The 24220-nt window shown below is 40.8% G+C and overlaps 1 protein-coding gene across 1 annotated transcript in view; it reads right to left on the bottom strand.

The window, feature by feature from the left end:
* Positions 1–263: 263 nt before the first annotated feature.
* The window catches only part of DEPDC1B (DEP domain containing 1B), a 54723-nt gene continuing 30766 nt past the window's right edge, over positions 264–24220 (bottom strand). Inside the window, exons 5-11 of the mRNA XM_063456910.1 lie at positions 23625–23755; positions 22448–22495; positions 20713–20853; positions 7977–8143; positions 4386–4562; positions 3317–3502; positions 264–630 (exon numbers count right to left, since the gene is read on the bottom strand). Of these exons, the coding sequence (XP_063312980.1) occupies positions 469–630; positions 3317–3502; positions 4386–4562; positions 7977–8143; positions 20713–20853; positions 22448–22495; positions 23625–23755 (1012 nt within the window). The 3' untranslated portion in view covers positions 264–468. The remainder of the gene's footprint in view (positions 631–3316; positions 3503–4385; positions 4563–7976; positions 8144–20712; positions 20854–22447; positions 22496–23624; positions 23756–24220) is intronic.

Raw genomic sequence — 24220 nt, forward strand, 5'->3', positions numbered from 1 at the left:
AGACACATCTAAAGCAGGTACACATGCTACATGAACGGTAATAGAACATAAACAGTGTATTAAAATAATTCAAGTTTGTACATTAGAAATAAAACAAAAAGTTACAAAAAACAAACAATAAGACATCTTTTGAAATGTACCCTTTGAGTATAAATTCAAGTAATATTTGTAGTTCATATACTCAGTAGTCAGTTTGAATTAAAATAAAAAAAGTTTCAAAGTAAAGCTTCAAAAATGAAAAGCTAAAAGTAGACCAACAAAAAATACTGAAATAAGGCTTCTAGAGAATGTTTCGGGTCATGCTGCTCTTCTTTGCTTGCGTTTATATAGTTCTTTGTTTTCAGTAGTTACATACAGTATTCCCCCCACGCCCCCACAGTAAACCATTGTATGCATCAAGCTATGGAAATAATTAGACAAAAAGCTGCCAATTGAAGGCCAATCATCCACCAAGATAAAAACAAAAAGCTACATGCGAAAGCTCCTGGTCCTCTGAAATGGCTGAAATGGACGTTTTAGCGTAAAAAAGGATAAATGTGATTTTAGACTTGTTTTCTCCGGAAATAGTGCTGCTTCACTCTCAGGAGTAGGTAGACGCTCTTTGTACACCTCTGGATGTGATCTCTGGAACTGAGGAAGACATCTTAAGTTAGTAAAATACAAAAAAGGAAATGACTGTATAAGATAGTCTTCTTTACCAGAGTTTGCAAATATGGAAAATATAAAATTAGACACAACTTTTTTTAAAAAGGGAATGTCAACCATTATTTATGTATCTTTCTATAATGGAAAATCATGACAAAGGGTGTAGCTCAAGGAAAAGTCCACTTCCTTTGGTAGCTTGAAAAATTGGACTTGCGCTCCATCCTGTGTCAAGATTGTCAAGTGTAAGAAAAATACGATAGACAAAGTAATCCCTACTTCGTCTTAAAGTGAAATAGATCAGAAATTAATAAAAGAACAGATTCTAAAAGAGAAAGAGAAGAAGAAACAATAATAGAAAGTTATATTTAAGGTGACAAAGCCACTTGAAGCATGCAGCAGTATAGGTGTCTAAGCCATGCCACTAGGCATGCTGACAGTCTCTAGAGAACCCCCCAAAGTTGAAACGCATTGAATTACATACAATTGTCCATGTGTATAGAATTGGCTGGGCAAATAATTCCCAAGTGGTGAATCTCAGTAAACTGAAAACTAAATTGCAAAATGTAGGCCAAATAACCAAGATGCTAAATATTTCCTGCAACACAACCGAACATTGAAGCTGAAGTGCTTTATGGATGAGGAGTATCTAATTTCAAATGCACTTTTATAATTAATCACTAAAATGCTTTTTTCTTCCATTAGCTTCCCTGAACTAGCGGAAGTGCCGCATAAGTGCAATTTGACCATTAAAGCATGTGGTTTTATACAGCGTCGTGCACTATATACGGTTTCTCTCTTCCCCTCAAAAAGACCACTTGGAGCAATTTAGAAGGTGGATGAAGAAGATGAGCTTTTTTATTACTTTTGCAAGGGAAATATTGTATTTATTTTGCCTGGGTATTCCTTCTCTTATCTGTAGATTTACTTTTTTAATTTTATTGAATTGCCCATTACACTACTCCCTTTAGAATTCTCCTCTCTGAAGTGATACAATCTCAAAACTGTGTGCTTAGGGTTAATGCTAGCGAGGGTTTAGATTTAAAAAGATTAAGTATTATGAGGGTACGACCAAATCCAAGTAGTGAAAATTGCTGGTCCCGGGAGGGAAAGAGATACAGGCAGTAGCAGGACCACATAAAATAATTCCTTTATTGAAACATCAGTTGGAAAAATAGCTATGCTACAGGGGGGAGAAAAGACAACAGAGGGAATTAGTCTGCCAACCGGAATATTACACATTGCATGCTTTGTGTGCATTTCTTCAGAGACTTAAATCGGCTCGGTCATCCCCCCTCTTTCAAAAGTGTATTTCATAAAAATAAAATATTTATGAATTACTCACATTGACTGTGTTGGAATCTCACTTCATTTCAACGCATTCAAAAGATATATTAAGAAAAAAGTAGGAGCTACCACCATGAAGCTTGGTCATGTTGCCCAGCTGTTAGTAGTGACAGCTACAGAAGATTGCGCGGTCTCCTCCATAGTAGTGTTGTACTCTTTCGGTCTCCTCCATAGTAGTGTTGTACACAACTCAGCTACTGACAGCACTGAGTGATTTGAAATACTGAGCATCCTGCTTTAGAAGGAGAGGACAACCATGGAGACATAGGAATTACAACCCAACAGGGAGTGATATCCTTACTATGGTTGTGAATTAAAAAATGGATAAATGATTTCTGGCATGAGGTAGAGTGGCTAAGCAAAAAAGGCTGCTGGTGCAGTAATCTGTAGAACATTTATCATTTTGCGCATAACCTGATGAGATATAAGCATGCAAAATTGACCGCATATTCATCAGGTCAAAATGTTTCAAATGCATTAAAGTTGTATTGAAGTGTCCCTTTAAGCTTGGGGTTACATACATTTTGCCTTCGTGTCAGAAGAACTTTTATGTTGACTCAGCTCAGTGTTACAGGGATTGTAATCACTTAATGGGGATCAATGTTACCTCAAGCCTGAAAGATATTTCCCAATGTCTATTTAATTAACTTGAATGTGGGGTTAATTGTAGTGCCTCAGTCAGCTCAGAGCTTGGGCTCTGTGTTACTGGACTGTCTGCTCCATGCAACAGTCACTGACTAAGTTAATGTATCATGACCAGTTTATAATAACTGTAAAATGAAACCTAGGTGATATGCCACTCGAAAAGCAAAGATAGAGAAGATGTAGGGTTAAAGCGGCTCAATCACTAAAGCTTTCCTATGGGGATTTTCAAGACACTGGACGTCTGTATGCAGTGACCCTGTCCCCTTAACCCTACAATGTAAAAACATTGCAGTTTCTCTACAACTGTAATGTTTTACATTGAAAGGTTAAAGGGACAGGGTCACTACATACAGACCACTTCATTGTGATAAAGTGGTCTGGGTGCCTATAGTGTCCCTTCAAGCTAATTAGGATGCTGTTAATATGAGAAAGCAAGGTTAGAATGCTGAGGATTAGATTTAAATGCATATCTTTGGGTCCAGTGTAAGAGTGGTTGCTGTAAACCATGCAAGGCTGTAGTTTGAGCACAGAAACCTTCATCATTTAGAATTTCTCAAGGGAGTAGTAGCCAGCTGATCGGAAATCATCTAAAAAGATTTTCTTTGTTCAAGGGTCCTAAAATTTGCAGTTAACAGAGAAGCATATTGCTAATGTAGAGCTCTAGTACAGAGTAAATTATAACCTGTTTTAGCCTTTTCTTTCTCTCCTTTGAAGATAACTGCTTATTTGTGATAATATCCTCCAGTGAGAGTTTTAATGGATCTTGAGGCTTGTTTACTCTCTGGTATTCATATTGATGTGGCGTGACCTGGGGCTGTGTGACACTAGAATGAAGTGTGGTGTCCATATCAGCTCCTGGATATTTTATCTAAGGGAACAAAAAAAAATGGTAAATTCAGATTTAAAAATAACATCTAACATTACAATAGTGTAAAAAAATAAACAAAAACTACCATCAAATGACAACTTCCATATAAAACTAGTGTGAAAGCTTGCGTTCTTACCAATCCAAAAATCCTAATTCAAGTTATATTTCCCCCAAGTATAGCCAAATACAAAGGCTAAATAAACATCTGTGATTTTGGACTGCCATAAAACGTTTACATAAACAAACATCCATATTACTTATTTGATAATTACAAAAGTAGAAGCAAATATCAACGTCAAATTGTGATATTCCAATATGGCTTCAGAAAACGGAATCACATTCTTTACTGCTTGCTTGGGTTTCCATAGTTCTCACTTTAAATTAGTAATAAACTAATGAACATTTTAGCTGGTAAATAAATTATACTGAGGGACGTTGTATACCATTCACACCTGGCTATGTGTGTTCATTTGCCAAATATACATATCCCACAAGAGAATAATAGGAAAGAGAATGGACATTGATCCATATGTGTGAGCTTAGTATACTTGATCATTTTTAATCATGGATGGCGATATGTCATTTCATACGAAGAGAATGACTGTAGAAAGGCAGGAGTAAATTTTAAACAGGAGCATAGTTTAGTTTGCTTTATTGTGACATGCCATTATGGCCCCGATCCCTCCGGTCAGCACAGGTCAGTCAGTAGAAGCTGTTTTTAGGCACACATGTGGTTCCAATACATCTCAAGGTAGACTGGTGGCATAACCCAAATTTGGATTGCGTAAATCACAAATATAAAGCCTTTTATACTTGCATTGTTTTCTGCAATTGAGTTAGGTTTTGAAACAATGTATATCAGGTAAAATAGAAATGCTTTTACCTGAACGCGTCGTTGATGACCAAGATAATCCTCTACTGCATTTTTCAAAGATAAAGGAACACTCAATATGTCTTGATAATTGTCCATCATAAATGTCACTAGCTTTGTGGACAAAAGTTCACCAAGGTCAGCCTCTTCTTTAGAACGGAGTATACAGCGAGAAAAGGTCTGTACCATCTGCCAAAAACAAAATGGAAATAACCATAAATCCGTGTAACGTTCTTGGAAATGAAATAAAGGTGGTGTGACATCTCAACATATTACTTGTAGAAAGGTTAACTGGTGGCAGCTAACACTTTCTCTGTCAGACAGGATAGCAATAGCATAGAGATTAAGCAGAGAAAAGATTAAAGAGTGTTCTTGTAACCATGTCAAAATGAAAGAGATATTTCACAGAATGATCCAGTCACCAGATTTTAAAGGGGAAATCCAGCCACAAAATAAATAGATACAGATATAGGTATGTGTTGTAGGGATCTTTAACCCCTTAAGGACACATGACATGTGTGACATGTCATGATTCCTTTTTATTCCAGAAGTTTGGTCCTTAAGGGGTTAATTACCTTGCGCTACTGGTCTTACTCACACTCCTAAAGGACAAGTTATCATATGACCACAGTAATGTCGAACTACACGTGTGGACCAGGTAGTCTGATACAGACAGTGGTTGTAAATACGGGCTATATCAGTTCTCTCGGAGATGTGGGTACATACAGTGCTCTTTAACCCCTTTAATGACAAGGTCTGTGTTCCAACTTAAGGACAAGAGGATTTTATTTTTTTGGCCGTCTTAAGTAATTTCTCGCTTACTTAATTTAGTGCACAAATACGTATTACATACGGTTTTTAAAGCACACTTTGGGCTTTTTTTGTTTTATCTTTATATACACTATTTAACATAAAAAGAACTGGAAACAGAATTGACTTGGAGAGCTTTCATAACAAGCTATTTTGGCCCACATTTTGAAATGGCCTTTGAATTCCCTGTAATTCTCACTTTGGTGAATAACCCTGTAAGAGTAGCTAGGGAAAAGTATGGGAAAATGGATTAATCTGTTCTTATTTTAGAAATCTAGAGGTCACCAAACTGAAAATGTGTAAACAAAACAAACAAAAAAACAATATGTAGATAAATACTACTATGATATTTCTGTATTGAACAATTTAATTTATTTTAGAACTAGTCTTTTAGTCTCAACTAGTCTCAACATTTCATATAAAAAAAAAACAACATAATTACAATAAACTTTTGCTGTGAATTTCATGAATCGTATTTATTCTTACACAAACCTGTAACGGAGAGTGAGTTTGAAAATAAAATGAAAGGGTTATTTTGCATTTCTTCAGTGGAGGGTGTGGCGAAACCAACCTCGCCACTGGGCCCTGGAGAAGCCTGTTTGCTAGCCTCCTACCTGCTGACTATGGCCCCTGGGTTATTTGGGGCATATTGTACTGTATATTGCTGCTACTGGCCCTTTTAACAGCATCTATGGACATATTGGGACTTTTGGGACTACTGTCCCTTTAAGACTGTGATACATATTCTAGTGTACTGCCTGTAATATTATATGTGTATTAAGTTTAACCTGGGATATGTATGCAGCATTCATCTGATTGTTCGGTAGAATCACTCCATTTATTATATTGAGTGAAACTACCGAACAACCAGACCACCCAGGAATAAGTGTGCCTCCAATTACAGTTTGCAACAATGTTGCAAACGGGTAATTGGCAATCAGTGTAATGTATTCTTTGTCCTCTGGGTGGCCGCCATTCGGGAAACAAACACGTGGCGGCGGCCATCTTAAACTACAGAACAGCGGTGTTTTGCCGTCGAGTGTCTGGAACTAAAATCGGACACTTGACTAGGCAAACACCGCTGAGACCTCCATACTTCCAGAAATTCGTATGGAAACTACCGAATGACCCGCCGTTCGGTAGAAAGAACCCCACAAACAAGGGAATTCATTCTCCCTCTCCAGGCTCTATAACACAGGCAATTCGTCTGTTTTCATTCCCTTGTTTGTGACCGACCGCAGGGCCAAAATGCATGGAACTGTTTTCGGATACTTTACCCATGCGGTCGGTCAAATCTTTGGAACCCCATATCTCCCGAACCATTCATCCGAATTACTTGAATTTTGGATATGTTGTCCCCCTGAATAAGGGCTATCCAGCGATGCTGGATTTAAAGGTGTACCCCCGGGTTTTGGGGTACATCCAGAACTTGGCTGAAAAAGTGTACCGGATAATTGGGTTTAATGTTATCTGAGGGGAGGGGATGTGTGGGCTGAACCATGTATGTGATTGGTTATTTTATGCCTCCCCCTGGGTGTGGCCTGTATGTGTATTATTGTAATAAAAGCCAGGCTGGATGAGACAGTCCAGAGTTCCTGTTTTACCCTCAAAGTGATGTGTCGTCTCATTATTGGGGGAAGGATTTATGGTATGCTGTTCCAGTTGACTGCTAGGAGTACAAGCCTATTCGTATGGTTCCTATTCAATGGTCTACAGCATTCATACGCTTGGGAGAACTTAAAGGTTTCTCGGATTCGGTGATTGTGGTGTCTGCCAGAGTGCTTGGAGTCCTCAGGAAGCACTAGGAGCATCCATTAACGGAGGTACCAAGTCGGGGTGCCAGGTGATCCGTTACAGAGGGGTTGGGGACACAGGTGGGTATAGGAAAGTATGTAATAACAGTTAAGGGACAGTTGTAACGGTCTAAGAATGTCACTCAATGTGAAAGGGGTTAAGCCCCCAATACATTTAAATAGCCATGTTGAATCACTCATATACTGTACAGTGATCAAGGAGACCAGTATTGACCAGCATGTAGGTAGATCGTGATTATATATACTGTATTTCAGGGGATAGTATATATTTATTATGAGTTGGAGGCATGTGGTAATGGTAGTAATGTGAATTTTAATCTGTATTTGTCATGGCGCCATACAATCAATAAATAAAATTAAAAGAAGTGAAAAATATATTTGTGAGGACACTGCTTAATCCCGGGTGGATGCTAAAATAAATTAAATTATTAGAGGAACTAAAAGTGAAATAAAATAAAAAAAAATAAAAAATGTTTGCATTTTTTTCTTGCTGTAAAATAATTGGTTATATACCGACATGTTTCTAAGACCCTCTTGCCCTTTATTAGGTAACCAACAGCCAGTTATAACTATTGAAGCAATCTTAATTCCACAACGTTTAGCAATTATTACTAAAACAAATTATCACTGATTATTATTGTCACGGTACTGTATCAATGACATTTCATTAGTCTGGCTTTAACAAGAAATGTGTGTTTGGAGGATGTGAAGATTATTTATTTTACAAACCCCAATAAACTTTGATCTATTACAAGCGCAACTTCTGCTGAAAGTCGCACATTGCATAAACGCTTTGAAAACGTGCCGACCCACACATTTGAAGGATGAAAATTCCCCAACATAATACGAGATAAAAGAAAGCAAGGGCCATGAAGGTGGAACATTTGTTATGCAAATCACATAGCCATTTGTGAGACACCTGTAGTGCATTGCACAGCAGTCAGGAAGGTCCAATTATCTGGAGTGTTTAATAACATACCAGAGCTCTGTTTCCACTGGTATCACACAGAGGTGGCATTTCTCTGTTAAGACTTATCCTTGCCATCATCCTCATTAAAAGTTGAAGCTTCCTTCGATTCTCCGGTGGCAGAAGGAGACAGCAAACCTGAAGAGCTTCAATGGCTACAAGCTTTTTGTGCAGAAGACCTAAGACAGTATAAATTAGAATAAATTATGAAGCATAGAGGGAGAATGAATGAATCGACCTACTGGAGCCACTTTTGACTTTGACAAAGTATTTGATAAGATTGACCACAATATCTTATTAAGGAACCTTAAAAACGGAGAAATAGGTGATGAGCTGCTAAACTGGTTTCAGTCATAATTCTCTAAAAGGACCCAATGTGTGTCCATTGCCGGGAGAGGCTCCCGTTCACTCAAAGCTACATCTGGAGTCCCCCAAAGTTTTTTTTTTATTGCCCCCTTAAATTCTCCATATTTAGCAATTACCTTTCCACAGCATTCTAAAAATCACCAGCCCACATGTATGAGAATGAATGAATTTATACTTGTAATATACAGGTCTCCTATAATTTGTGTAGAGTTGTATTTCTATGTGCCTCCCAGGACATACCCCAAAATGCTAAAAAAAGAAATCTTAATGGATCCTTCCTGGGATAATATTTTATTAATAAATAAAAAGTAGCATTATAAAAAGTCAAAGGTCTCATTTCTGGAATTACTGTGAATCAACATATATTTGAAAATGCAACCAGCTCCTATAAATAAAAAAATTAAATAAAAAATCACTGCATACAAGGTTACCTTTCTGTATATATTAAAATAAAATGTATGAGATTGTCCTGAACTCAAGCTCGCATCCTGCTCTGAGCAATCCCAAATGCCTGGCTAGAAGCTGCACATTAGGCCCTGATACACATACAACCTCTGTGCACAAAACATAAAACAGACATATGATAAAATAATACAGTATAATAAAAATAGTCTATACAATTTTCAAGGTTTTGCGTGTCCAAAACAAAAGGATAAATAGCATTTTTATAATCTACAAAGTGTCACCTTTGCATAACAAATCCACATTGGACCCAGAAAAATAAAATGTCAGAATTTACCAGAGTGGGTATACAAACTGATCTATGGAAAAATATATATACGAAGCCACTGAAATTTACTGTCTATACAGTAAATCTGTGAGGTCTTTGGACTATACAAATCCAATTGCAATATAAATCTCTCAATATTGCCAAGACAAGACTGAAAGGATAATAGGAGCGGTGACAGATTTACACTGTCTGCAGAAAATGCTGTATACTGTTTATCTTAAAAGCAATCTTTGTTGTTTGCTATTTCCGGCATACATGGGATTACAGGTAATTTATTAATGCTTGAAGGAAAATAGAAGCCTACTTTATTTTTATTGAATGGAGACAGAACATTACTGCAGAACCTGCTATTCAAAATTACACCGCACATGTTTTTCCAGTAAACTATGAATTGTGAAAATGAAAAGAAAACATTTTTAAAATTTTTGTATGTGGACATTTTAGACCAAACTAAGCAAATTATTAATTTTCTTCAGCTTCTCCAATTTTCAAAACTCCCCCCCTCCTCCCCCAGTTTGGCTCTTTTAGCCTAGAAGTTCAGCTTCTTAAGTGTGTTTGGGATACAAATTCATATGAAATTTGCTTTAAACAAAACAAAAAAAAAAACACATATAAAAAAAAAAATGATTTTTTTTTTTCTAAAAAGGGACAGTGATTTGGGTGTGTGTCCTGGACTCTAACTTGAGCGGACGCATGAACTGAGAGCTCCATACCTCGACGGCTTACAAAGAGCAATTTTGACCCAAAATCCACTCTCTATCCCCACGATGACACAACCAAAGGGTACGAGATATATGGAGAAGGCAGCAAAAAAATAAACTTTTTTGCATCCAGAGCTGGACAGGGGAAAAAACAGTTATCGCAAGACCAGGCCCAAGATGGCACGGAGGACATGCCTGAAGGGGTACAACAGCAGCAGGAAACCGATCCTGCAATTACCCAAACCACGCTGAAAAACATACTGGATGAGATGTCCAACAAAATACTATCAAACATAGAGACAGCTATGAAAAATCTCCGCTAGGTTCTGCACGAACTAGGTAATTGCACCTCACATATGGAAGACAAGATGGCGGAGTTTGCAGAGGCACATAACGACCTAGCGGGTAGAGGGCCTCATCTCATGGACTCTCAAGATAAAAAGCTGGCAGACATGGAAGACAGGGCACACTGGAAACACTTACGCATAAGCAGCATAGCCAAGAGCATAGGAATGGATGATCTTACGGACCATGTTACAGGCCTGCTACGCATGCTAGTGCCGGATTTACCCCATGACCTGTTCCTCTTCGACAGGATACACCGCACAGTACAACCCAAATTCTTACCCCCCTACCTCCCCCCCCCCCACCCCGAGACACCAAGAGACATATTGCTTCGCCTGCATTATTTCCACGCCAAAACGGCTATTCTTAAAGGGACACTATAGTCACCTGAACAACTTTAGCTTAATGAAGCAGTTTTGGTGTATAGAACATGCCCCTGCAGCCTCACTGCTCAATCCTCTGCCATTTAAGGTTAAATCCCTTTGTTTATGAATCCTAGTCACACCTCCCTGCGTGTGACTTGCACAGCCTTCCATAAACACTTCCTGTAAAGAGAGCCCTATTTAGGCTTTCTTTATTGCAAGTTCTGTTTAATTAAGATTTTCTTATCCCCTGCTATGTTATTAGCTTGCTAGACCCTGCAAGAGCCTCCTGTATGTGATTAAAGTTCAATTTAGAGATTGAGATACAATTATTTAAGGTAAATTCTGAAAGTGAAACCAGTTTTTTTTCCATGCAGGCTCTGTCAATCATAGCCAGGGCAGGTGTGGCTAGGGCTGCATAAACAGAAACAAAGTGATTTAACTCCTAAATGACAGTGAATTGAGCAGTGAAATTGCAGGGGAATGATCTATACACTAAAACTGCTTTTATTTAGCTAAAATAATGTAGGTGACTATAGTGTTCCTTTAAGGCCAATCGGGTGCATAAAAACATACCAGAAGAATACAGAGGCACGACGATATTTGTGGATGTCACAGCTCATACACTGAAGCGGCGGAGAGAATTCCAGATCATCACTACAACGCTACGGGAACATCATTTAGCATACCGATGGGGATACACTACCAAACTCCTGGTAAACAGAGTAGGGAAAACCACGGCGACCCCCAACCCCCAAAGATGTATACTGCAATCCTGGAACATCACTCCGCAAGAAGAAACAAGCTCTGCGCAAAATATAGCTAGACTTTCCCTGGAATGGAAGAAAACAAAGAAAAGAGAGAGGAACTCTTGGACATTCTGTGACTGAGTGAGCACGCTCGATCATGGCCAGGTATACCTACTCAGGATCCGAATTACTACTTGGTGTTGGAAATGTAGATATAACTATGTTCTGTTGCATTGAGATAGCGGGGCGACACTCAGACGCAAGCATGCACACAACTAGCCCCTGACTACTAATAGAAGGGGCCCATGAAAACGAGCAGTAAGATTCTTAAAAAAAAAAAAAAAAAAAAAAGCAGTTTAGTGCATTCACTTTAAGATGTCCCCGCTCGCACAAGTGTTATTGCACTGTTACACGGACATTACTTTCCGTGTTTAAACCACAAGGCATGAAGATACAATGCCAAGCCATTCGATTGTCACACAATAGTTATGTACATACTTTCTGTATTGTTACGTTTTGGTTTCTTTTGACTTGTTCTGTAAAACCATGCACGAGGAAGCGTTTTTTCCTCGTATCACCATCTACTGAAGGCCTAGTGGGTGACCCTTTATGGATAGGCAGACCGGATGTAATCCTGCAAACAAAAGTGATAAACTAAGCTCTCACACTCCACTTCTGAGTGTGTTAATTTACTCTCTAAGGGTTACTCCACTCAGCTTAATGCAGAAGCCCTCACACCTACATTTCCTATGACACTATACTTACTGACGATTCCTAGACTACCACTGTGAAAATATGTACTCTCAATGTGAGGGGACTTAATGTCCCAGCAAAAAAGACACCTTCTCAATCGAGACGTTAAAATTCAGGGTGCTGAGGTGCTCTGTTTACAAGAGACACATTTACGCCAAAAAGAATACCCCTCATTACGGACCACAGAATTCCCACACCAATTCCACACTACCTCATCCACCAAGTCCAAAGGGACATCCATCCTACCAAGTAGACACGTCACGTTCACACTACATTTTAAAGACATTGACACCAATGGAAGATATGTCATTGTGATAAGAACGATAAACGATATGCTTTACACAAAAGCTAATATATAGTCACCAAACACCAATCAACGGAATCTTTTGAATAAACTACTCCAAAAACAGGCCACCATTCAACAAGGCATTACAATAGTCCCCAAGACAGATACAACCCTCAGGCAGCATCCTTCTATAAAAAAATTAAATAAAAAACAAAACAAAACACAATGCAAGGCCTTTCAAAAACTTCTTCACTGCTACCACTTCTATTTTTGAATATAGAAAATAATCCAGGCACTGCCAACGAATTCCAAAGCAAAGGCAATTTTATTAAAACCAGGAACCAAAAGGCAACGTTTCGACCCCTTAGGGCCTTTGTCAAGACTGGATTATTTTCTATATTCAAAATTCCACATTTGGTCCTTCCTGGTACTGGGACTTATTCCTTAGAGCACCCTGAATTCCATGACGAAGGGTTGAGAGCACTTTCACTACCTACATATTGCTACCACTTTTATGACACATGAACAGTCACGCATCCCACAGAGAAAACATGTATACACTTCTCCCCAGTCCACAATTCCTACTAGAGGATATCAGGGTATAACTTAAATCTGCTTATCTCGTGTGACATACAACAAATCACATGGTCTGATCATGCACCCGTCACGTTGGAAATTAAAGACCTATATGACTTTAAGCATCGCAGCCCATGGAAACTTAATGATTCCTTACAGCACAACGTGGGTTTTGTGTCAGATCTTAACACAGACCTAATGGCTTATTTTAAATATAATGACACAGGGGAGGTGACAAATACCACGGTATGGCTATCTCACAAGACACTAGTGAGGGGTCTGCTAATCCAGAGAGCAGCCTATATACGGAAAATGACCCAGACGCAACTCCAGGCTTGGCAGCAGTAGTTGTAGGATTTAAATGTTCAAAGCCAGATATGCCAGACTGCCACCACACGGTGACCGAAAACTGCAGATTACTAAACTTCTCCACCAACAAGCCATAGACCAATTAGGATCCCGCACGAAAAAGTTAAAACTCTTGCATTACTCACAAGGCAACAAAGCTAGTAAATTGCTGGCACATCGCCTTAAAATGAGACAAGCAAACCAGAAGATCCCATATCTTGAAACCCACAATGGGACTAAACACACAACACCAAAAGCTATTAGCAATGAATTTGCCCACTATTATTCCAAACTCTACCCGGGGAAGTACAAACTAGGCAACCAACAGAATCAGGAATTAATACCTACTTACATAGGATTCACCTGTCAAATCTTACGCAACAACAGCAGGAGGATCTCACCAAACCAATAGAGGTAAAGAAAATGATCAATATAATCAGATCCTTGCCACTGGGGAAAGCTCCTGGCCCAGACGGCTTAAATAATACATACTACAAAAAATGTAGCTCAACCCTAGCGCCCTACTTAGTTAAAACATTCAACACTGCTATAGCCACCAGAACACTACCCAAGGAAATCCTACTAGCCCATATTGTCACAGTGCAAACCTCCGACCAAGCCGCAGAACTTCCGTCCCATTTCCCTTTTGAAAATGGATGCAAAGCTATTTGCTAAAATTATATGCTGCCAGATTGGGAGCCATTGTGCCCCATACCATTTATAGCGATCCTGGGGTGCCAGGATTCGGATAATACAAGAAAAGTATTGAACCTTCTGTATAAACTCCATACACAGCCGAGGTGGGGATTGTTTGCCTCCCTCGACACGGAAAAAGCCTTTGACCAGTTACATTGGGGTTTTTTAAAGGGAGTTCTGACAAGGTTTGGGGTCCTGGAAAGGTTTGTAGAGGCCCTATATAGCTCAGCATCAGTCCAGGTGCTCAACTCGTGATTTTTTTTTTTTTTTTGAATTCTTTATTTATAGAGTGCAAGAAATAACATAGTGTTCAGTAAGCCACAACAGCCTCTGTATACAGAGTGATAACAAGTCATAGAAAACAGAGTTATGGCATTCGTATATATCGCACATTTTTTAGATTTTATAGAATGCTTGAATTACAGGCTAACTAGTAGATGTCTGGAGCTACTGCCAAAGGAAAGTGGCTGAGCTTTGCGTATACATAGGCATGTTGCTAATAATTTTAAAGTAATACAGTAAGTAGAGCATGAGGGAGTGCATATAACTAACAGCTAATAAAGACATGCTTGTTGTTATGCTAAACAATACTGCTTTTGTGCCACCGGGTCCCGGTCGCAAGCTTCTTACTTAGAAGTAGCTCCGTTTTGCCCATAGAATATAATAAAAATAAACATAAGCAAAGACACAAGAAGAAGGACACAAGAACAGAAACAAAATACCCCTGGTTGAGAATGAGTCCTTGGGGCTGACAGGTAGCAGTGTGCTGTTAGTTCAGCCTATGCCGGATAAGTAATGTCCAGACTGCCAAGAAGAGTGTGAGCTCCCTTTCGCCGTCTTATATATCTGCCGTCGGTGTTGTGTCTCGTATATGCGTGCGCTGTTTAGCTGTGGTGTACCTGGTCCGGGCTGTAGTCTGGAGCCGTCGTTGGCTGGTGGTAGGAGAGTGTCCCGTGAGTGGTGTCTGAGGAGAGACTTTGCGGGGTAGTCGCATCTCGCCTGTGAGCCAGTGTAATGAGGTATGCCAGGGTGAGGGTCTGCCTCTGAGAGTTGTCGGTAGAAGGGTTGCGGTGTGGTCTGCCTGGTGCCCATCCGGTCCTTGTTTAGCATAGTGTGTCGCTGCAGCAGGATTGCCTTTACATGCCCCTTAGGTAGGCTTAATTTTGCCAGGCCCTTGTACGGGCGGGTCGCCGTCATAGGTAGTGGTAGTCGCTTGGGCTTACGGGCTTTTCGGCGTTGCCGTCCACGGGCTTTGTTGGCTTGAGGCGGTGTGCCCTTTTGTTGGGGGATCGCTGGCAGGATTGTGACAGGATAGTATGCTTTGGTCTGTTGCTCCCTGGAGGCTATTGTCCTCCAGAACCTGGCGAACAGCTCGTCCAGCCTGGTCTCAAGGTCAGGTACTTTTGCATCCTGAGCACATGTGGCGGCGGCCATTTCGGTCTCCATCTTGTTTGCTGGTTGGGGATATGATTTAGGCTGCTGCCAACGACTGTGGTCCGTATAAGCTTGTGGTACTCGATTACATGGACCGGGATAACCCCCGCCGGTCCTGAGGGGGGGGGGGGGGAAGCCCAATGCTGCGGGTGCTGCAAGATTTGGTGAGCCGGGAGAGCGGCCGTCTCTCCCCTGCCCTGCATGTTGTAGGCCCCAAGCCTTCGGTCCGGTTTCCCAGCGGGCTTTTGAACGTGCGAGGTGTCCCCCGGTACCCCTGCCTCCATATAGCAAGGTGGGGTAAGTTGGGGTTCTGAAGTAGGTTGTATTCCCACTGTTTCTGTCGAAAATCAAATTCAGGCCTGGGAGCTCACAGAAAGCGTGTCTGATCAGCTCCCCGGTCAGGCCCCGCCCCCCTCAACTCGTGATTTTTATCTGTGCCCTTTGAGCTCACAAACGGCACGAGGCAGGGATGCCACCTCTCCCCTTTACTACATGTCCTAGCCTTGGAGCCACTGGCAATTAAAATCAGCGAAAACACATCAATCCACGGTGTAATGGTGGAAGGGAAGGAATATAAAGCCAACCTGTTTGCAGATGATGTCCTGTTAACACTCACACAACCATAGGTGTCCCTACCAAACCTACTACAGGAAATTCAAACATATAGGGGCGAGTCATTATAAATTAAACGTCACAAAAACTCAGGCTATGGGGGTGGGGATGGACTAACAGAACAACTAACAGAACAACTAAAAACAGCCTTCACTCTAGACTGGAGAACTGACCACATTAAATTCTTGAGATTGTGGCTATCCAAAAGTATTGCAGATCTCCGAGCGCTCAACTATGATAAACTACTGAGCGAGATCACAAACACCCTACATCGGTGGGGAGATAAATATTTATCATGGGTTGGCAGGATAGCAGCTGTGAAAATTGTCCGATTGCCGAAATTCCAATATCTAATACGAACACTACAAATCTATCTAACCAACACTTATTTAAACAAACTAGCAACTTTCCACAAGATTTGTATGGGCGAATCGCAAAGTGTAAGTAGCCACGACAATATTGTGTAGATCCCAGGAGAACGGCGGCTTAGGACTGCCTGATGCATGGGCATACTACAAGGCAGCCCTCCTGTCAACTGTCATACTGCCCCATGAGACAGACAATGTCCCACACCCCCTGCTATTAAAAATATGGGATGCAGCCAAACCACATATGGGCTACACTAAGTCCTGGTCAAGCGCGACCCCCATCTACAGCCTCCAGATAGCTAACCCCACCTTCGATCACCGTTCGTGGTTACAGGGAGGATGTATGCACATCCGTCATCTCTACCATCAAAACCAACTAATGTAGTTTCCAGAACCCCAACTCAAATACAAACTATCACCTAATACAATGTTCTCATATCTGCAATTAAAATCACTATTGACACATTCGACCGATTTAGCTCTCCCGAAAACTATAGAACGTATTGAACAAATCTGTGCATCCGCAATGATACCTAAAAAAACAAAACAAAAAAAACTACTATACTTACACAATTCTAAACAACCGAACCACAAATGAGTCAACCAAATGTATTGAAGCGTGGCAGGCCGACATAGGCAAACCTTTATGGAAGAACAAGACAATGCATTCCTAGCAAATAGAGGAAGATCTCGATGCGCATCACATATGGAGCTTATGCGCAAAATACAGTATAGGAGGTATATGGTGCCAACGAGATTAGCTAACATCTATTCCTATGTTTCAAAGCAATGTTGGAGATGTGGTATTGAGGAGGGCACGATGTACCACATTTTGGTGGGCGTGCCCACTCAACTTTTTTGGGAGGGAAATGGAAAGAGAGGTTTCTGAGGCACTACACATTACAACAAACCTCCAACCAGAGTGTGGTCTGCTTTTCAGGTCATTAGAAACGTACACAAAACCCCAGGCCTATCTACTGAACCATATGTTAATAGCCGCAAACCTGATGATTGCCAGGGCCAGGAAGCAGGCCAATCCGCCTAAACAAGAAGACATGGTCCAACAGGTCTCTACGGACATGGAATATGAAACAAGACTAAATAAATACTTTAGCCCGACAAAGCATATGGTAGAGGTTAAGAACTGGTGGGAGGAACATATTAGAACCAAGTTGGAAAATGAGGATGTGAAAGGATGAAGCTTCATTGAATATATAGCAGGAGTATATAATTAAAAAAAAAAAAAAAAAAAGCCTTAGGCACCTTGAAGGTTATTATACTAGCCTTGCGTTAAAGCAGACAACCAGACGCACTCAAGGTGGAGACGAAAGTGTTTGTGAGAGCTACCCACACTGTACATAGTTCCATAACCATTGCATACCCTATTAGTTTTCCACCTATAGGTGCCACATAAGATGTCCAGAGCTTACAAAGAGGGCAATGGGACATCCGGAATTCTCAAATGCAGCAACCTACTACACTCCACACCAAAAGTATTCTTCGGTTCTTCGGATACCACACCCCTAGACGACACATAGGCACGTATAGCTAGGGTTTAAGAGACGTACGTTATTGTGGAGGGTATACACTATTAGACTCTAAATGTTGCACAGCCGAGACTGATCCATGGGAAGACATTACAAGTTTAATCCCTAGGAGTAAGGCCTCTTGATGAGCTATTGATGTCCTTTAACATGATTGTTACGATAATGTTTGTCAAGATGTGGTTAACGCCGGTGGCACTGTACTTTTTATGTTTTCTTTAAGTTTCCCCACCACTTTCATTTCTGTACCCCATAAACATGCTTTCTAAAAACTAATAAAAAGAGCCCACCCCCACATAACGGGCATGACTATAGCGCAGACAGACTTCGTGGTCTCTGCTTACGCAGACGACATATTGCTCACCCTCACCGACCCAACACGCTCAGTACCTAACCTCATCACCCTACTGGAAGAGTACCGACTGGTCTCTGGCTATAAGATCAATCTGGACAAGTCGGTGGGCATGCCACTGGGGTTGACAGAGACGGAAGTGACTTGGCTGCAACGAGCCACGAACCTACACATCAGCCCCCGACCAATCAAGTACCTAGGTGTACAACTAACCGCCGACCCCAAGGACCTCTACGCGGAAAACCATCAGAGACTCATGACCACCCTAATAAAAGACCTTGATAAATGGCACGAAAAACCCATCTCTTGGATAGGGAGACTCCATAGCGTTAAGATGAACCTTCTCCCTCGCCTCCTGTTCCTTTTCCAAGCACTACCAGTCAAAGTAACTAAGGGAGATCTCAAAACACTACAAACATCCATAGACAACTTTATCTGGGCGCACAAGAGGCACAGGATAGCCAGACAGACATTGTATACTCCAAAAAGCAAGGGGGGACTGGGGCTCCCGAACCTCTACCTCTACTACCTTTCAGCACAGCTTGCACAAATCATCGAATGGCATTCACCACCAGATGCCCATAGATGGGTCGACTTAGAGACCCTGCTCATGAGCTCCGACCTCCCGCAGTTCTGGATCTGGGTGCCACGACCCGACAGACCAGAACTTCGAACGAGGTGCCCGGCCATCCTGAACTCAATCAGGATCTGGGACTTAACAGCACATAAATATGCCCTAACACACCAAGTGTCGCCACTAACCCCATACCTCCGTAATAAAGCATTCCCACCAGGACTAGTGGCGAGGGATTTCCGCAACATTGAAAATACGGACATACAGCGTTATCACCAACTATATCAGGGGAATCACATCAAAACATTTGACGACCTCAAAGCATTGGCCCCACTAACCACGAAAGACTTCTTTCGTTATATGCAACTGCGTGACTTTGCGGGACAACCGCAAATACGCACAGCAGCTCAGGCCAAATTTACCTTCTACGAAACAATGTGCACAACCGGGGGACCACGTACCGGCCTCATCACCCTCCTCTACACACAGTTAAGCGCACCAACAAAAAACACACAGACACCCACATATGTGGCACAATGGGAGGCAGATCTACAACAACCCCTTGAGTGCGGGGAATGGCAGGACGTGTGGGAGGCGGCAGCAAAGGCATCCATTTGCGTCCTACACCAGGAACAATGCTACAAAACCCTGATGAGGTGGTACACCACCCCAGTCAAACTCTGCAGAATGGGTAAAACAACCACAGACACATGTTGGAGGGGATGCGGGGACAAGGGGACATACTTCCACATGTGGTGGACTTGCCCAAAAGCGAGCGCCTTCTGGAGCGAGATAGCCAAGCTACAAACAGAAGTACTACACAAACACATACAACCGGACCCCGGTGCATTCTTAATCGCAAAACCACTAGATGCTCTCACACACAGGGAACAAAAACTATTCAATAAAATAAACTTAGCTGCCAGACGAGCCATGGCACAGACGTGGTTGCACGCAGACTTACCCCCAATGGACAGAGTTACTGGTAACATAAAAGAAGCACATATCATGGACAAACTCACAGCTCAACTCAGAGACACGTACCCCTCCTTTATCAAAACGTTGGAACCCTGGGAAGACTATACCGACCATTAGACGACATAACACCGACTCGCACACACATACAAGAACATTGCGCGCATTTACAGACGAATAGCTCAAGCTCCAACTGCAAAGTGTAAGTCCGTCCCGCTCCTCCCCCCTAAGCTTCTCCCCACCCCCCACCTCTCTTTCTTTCTCTCTCCTTATTTTTCACTACCTCATACTGCATCTCACCTCTACTAAAATAAAGGAAAACTCATGCCTAAACTCAAGCACTCTCGATCGTGGCATTAGTACTTAAAGTACAAACTACGGATAGGGAACGACACTAATATGCAACGTTGAAATACAATGGCCAGGTATTGACAAAAGCACCACCAACAGCAACCAGAAGAACTGAAGGTGCATGCCGTGTGGGGTGCCCCTAACGGGTGTCGGGGTGGGAACGAGTGGCCTACTGTGTGTGGCCGTCTTGGCGGCGGTGCAGGGCCATCTTTGGTGTCTCTGTGTGGCCGCCTGGATGTCCGCGCATGGGGGCTGTGGCTCTGGTACACAAAAGCAATGATGCCTGTATATAACCACTGTGAAGGCTTCCTGTAACCACCATACTGAATGTAAATAGACAGCTTACAATGAACATGTGTCCATCCCGGCATCCCTGTGTGGCCGCCCCTCTGTATATGTGTAACAGATATGTAAAATGTGCATGGCTAACCCGGCACCTTTCCTAGACCTTCTCAGAGACTAAGCAAAATCGATTGAATATGTTTCCCTATGTATATGTTACCATGAGTAATGTGCTCACTTTTGTACCCAGTTTGTGCATGACCTGACAAATAAAGAATTTAAAAAAAAAAAAAAAAAAAACTAATAAAATATCAATCTGAAAAAAAAAAAAGTCATTTGCTTACCAAGAACATTCACAAAAACATCAAACAACTGAAATGTAAGAAGTGGTTCCTGTAGGTATCCATGATAATCGGCAATGGTCTTAAAGACATCTTTCTCGAACCCCACATACATGGGCTGCTTCATATCTGAGCAATTTGGCCCTACATAAAAATACAGAGAAACAAAAATCAAAATAAAAAAATAGTATATATTTATAATTAAGTAGCTCTCCAAGCACTTGAGCCTGTACACTTTATTATAGTGGTTATAGTGCAAAAAGTCTTCGGCGTACAAATTCAACTGTTAGTGACAAAGCTCTAGCCAAAATGACTACCCAGAGCATTTTATGGCACAACAGCCCAGATTTTGTAAATGCAACATTTTCATACAGATCAAAAAAATAATAATAATTAGACATCACTAACTCACGCAAGTACACATATAGAGACTGCAATCAGTCATGAAGCATACATTTGCAGATACACACTCACAGATACTCAAGTAGAAACACACACAGATATACAGCAATACAGTACATAAGGGGACAAAGATACATAAAAACAGTCTCATTCCCATGGATAGCTACATCAAATACATACATATACACAAATATTCACAGACATATATAGACACAAAATAGTACACACTCATAAATACACATAAATACACAAGTACACACAAACAGATAAGCAATTAGTCATATGTTTGTTAAATAAGAAAGAAGGCTGAAAGTTGAAATGTCCCTTTGTTTACAATCACAGAGTAAAATTTACCTCACACTCCCGTGTGTCACCCACTTTTTCACTCCACTTGCTTCTCTCTTCATACCACCAGCTGTGCCTTTGCCTCACCTTCCATTATCCTCCTTCTCCCCAATCTCCTGCCCCTATCGCTCCCCAAAAAAGTATTCCAGTCCCATCTTACTTTTCCCTTGTGTTTGTTCACCCTCTCTCTCCACTTGTCCTTGGGCAGCATGCTGCTGTAGACAGCCATGAGTTTCTCTTCCTCTAGGCAGCTTCACCAAGCCACATTCCACACTCTCCCCAGACTGGCAATGACAGTGTGTCTGGGCCCCTGGTGCCTTGAGCACTTGGTCAGTCGGGCCCAAGCACCTTACACTTGAGTTGTTTGTACACCATGATGGCGGAGACTGACTCCCAATGAAAAATGCATAATTAAATGCATTCATGTTAACATTGGGAGTGTATCTGCTAAATAGCATTTTTAAAATTAATTTATTTTTGTATTTTAACAGTGGAGTCTCTCTTTTTCAAGGCAATTAAAGGAACAATATTGGGTATACAAAATTGTATCATGCAAGTGCTGCACACGATTTAGGGCTTCCCAATAGGAAAGCACTGACTCAATGCTTTCCTAAAGGGATATTCGAGACACATGAGCGCATGAGGACATTCAACGTCATTTCACGAAGTAATTTCACCAGGAACTGCCTCAAGTGGTGGTCTGGAACACAGTTGCAAGAGGTTGTCTTAAACCTGCAATGTAAGCATTGCAGTTTCTCTGAAATTAAACATTCTCTCTGGGTCTGGGTGCCTATAGTGTTCCTTTAAATTACACAAAGGGTTATTTTTCTCCCCCTGTTATTGACAGTGTGTGAAATATTATCTGCTGGGTGTTTTGTCAGAATAATTTGGGGAAATCCCCAAACAATGGATCATATGCAGGAAAAAAAACATGAAAACACATGACTGATGATAAAAACCTATAGCAAAAAAACAAAAAACATATACTTACAATTTGCTAAGCATTTCATTGCTGACAATAACCAGTGTGGAAGCTCCTCTGATAAGGGAAAAAAAACAAAAAAAAACACATTACTCTTCAAGATATTTATACACAAAATGTAAATATTAATTTTGCTGTTCAGTTTTATGTAACTCAGTGATGATTTAACCTCTTAAGGACATAGGTAATTGTACAAGTTCTAACCCAAAACAAAAACTAGAAATTTATGTTTATTCAACCATAATTTACCTTGTTCATATTAAGTGCATGCACAAGTATTAAATATCATTTTGTTCCGGTGAAATAGGGCTCTCATTTTACATAAAATATTTATATATGACACATAATTTAATATAAATAAAATAAAGAAGTGTGAGAAATTAAGAAATTGTGTTATTTCCAAGTTCTGCATGGCATTTTAACTGTGAATGTTTCAATACTGTTGGATTTTACTGCAACAAAACACCTTTTTAATGCTGTAATTTCCCATGAGTACGATTCCCTCCATGCATGGCTGTATGGGGTTTTGGAAAGTTACAGGTTTAAATACAGGGCGTGCCTATTTTAGTTTTTACACATTGAAATTTGCCAGATTGGTTTTCTTGGCTTATGTTGCCTTTGACACTGTATGGCAGCCCAAGAATGAGAATTACCCCCATCATGGTGTACCATTTGCACAAGTAGACAACCCAGGATTTTCAAAATGGAGTATGTACAGTCTTTCTTAGTAGTCACAAAACCTGACCTGCCCTAAGGTGGCCAGAGCTGACAAACACCCAAGAGCCAGGACAAAATTTCTAGTTGCTATGGCGACATGGGATTTGTCAAACTCTGAATTAGAGTCCAAACTTTTTTCATTCCTGCTACATCAGTGGTGTGCACGTTTTTCCTATTGTACCGTGAGCTCAGATTCACAGATACTAGCTGGCAAACAAGTTGGTTTGCTGAGCCATCAGCTCAAATATGTCGTCCGACATAAACAGCCTAAAAAAGATGTAGCCATGAATGGACTTAGACAAAATGACGTTGGCTGCATTGGAGATTGCCAGGCAGACCACAAAATCGCAATCTGCACACTGGGTGAGTAGGCAGGGCAGAGGAAGATCATTAGGGTGTTCTATAATCCCATAAATAACATTTTAATTTGGGTATGAAATTCTACAGTAGAAGTTAAAGATATACTCACTTGATCGGTCTTCTAAAACCACAATATTCTGTTTATTGATATTGTACACATTGTGTACAATGTGTTTTCCCTGTACTGACTTGACATTCATCACATCATTCAGAGAATCTAGTCCAAGACTTTTCTGCAAACTACATGAGAAAAATAAACGGTTAGACCAAAATGTAGATAGTGTCAGCTTGAATAACAATTTGTTCTCCCAGAGAAGAAAAATAAAAACCATATAATAAGTTCGTTGTGAGGTGTGAAATCAAATAAAGTCACTAACATGCACCACTGAGGGATGATTGTTTAACAAAACTTCTAGTATTTGAATTAAGGATTATAGTATATATTCGTATTGGGAACATCTAACAATGTGCTGAAACATGTTTCCCTAGTCCTTTAGGAATAGCATGAGATTAGTTCGGTTTCTATTAGCAATGTATTCTCAATTTGAGAAAGATGGCGTTTTGAATACATTGTATGTTGCAGCATAACAGCAAGCAAGTTGTTCAGAAAATTGGATTTAGAGTAAATTTTCAGCAGCACACAAGTGTTCCGAGTCATAAAATGAACATATTCTGTGACAACCAAATGCAGAAAAGAATTATAGT

The sequence above is a fragment of the Pelobates fuscus genome, chromosome 5 (assembly GCF_036172605.1).
Source record: "Pelobates fuscus isolate aPelFus1 chromosome 5, aPelFus1.pri, whole genome shotgun sequence".
NCBI lineage: Eukaryota > Metazoa > Chordata > Amphibia > Anura > Pelobatidae > Pelobates > Pelobates fuscus.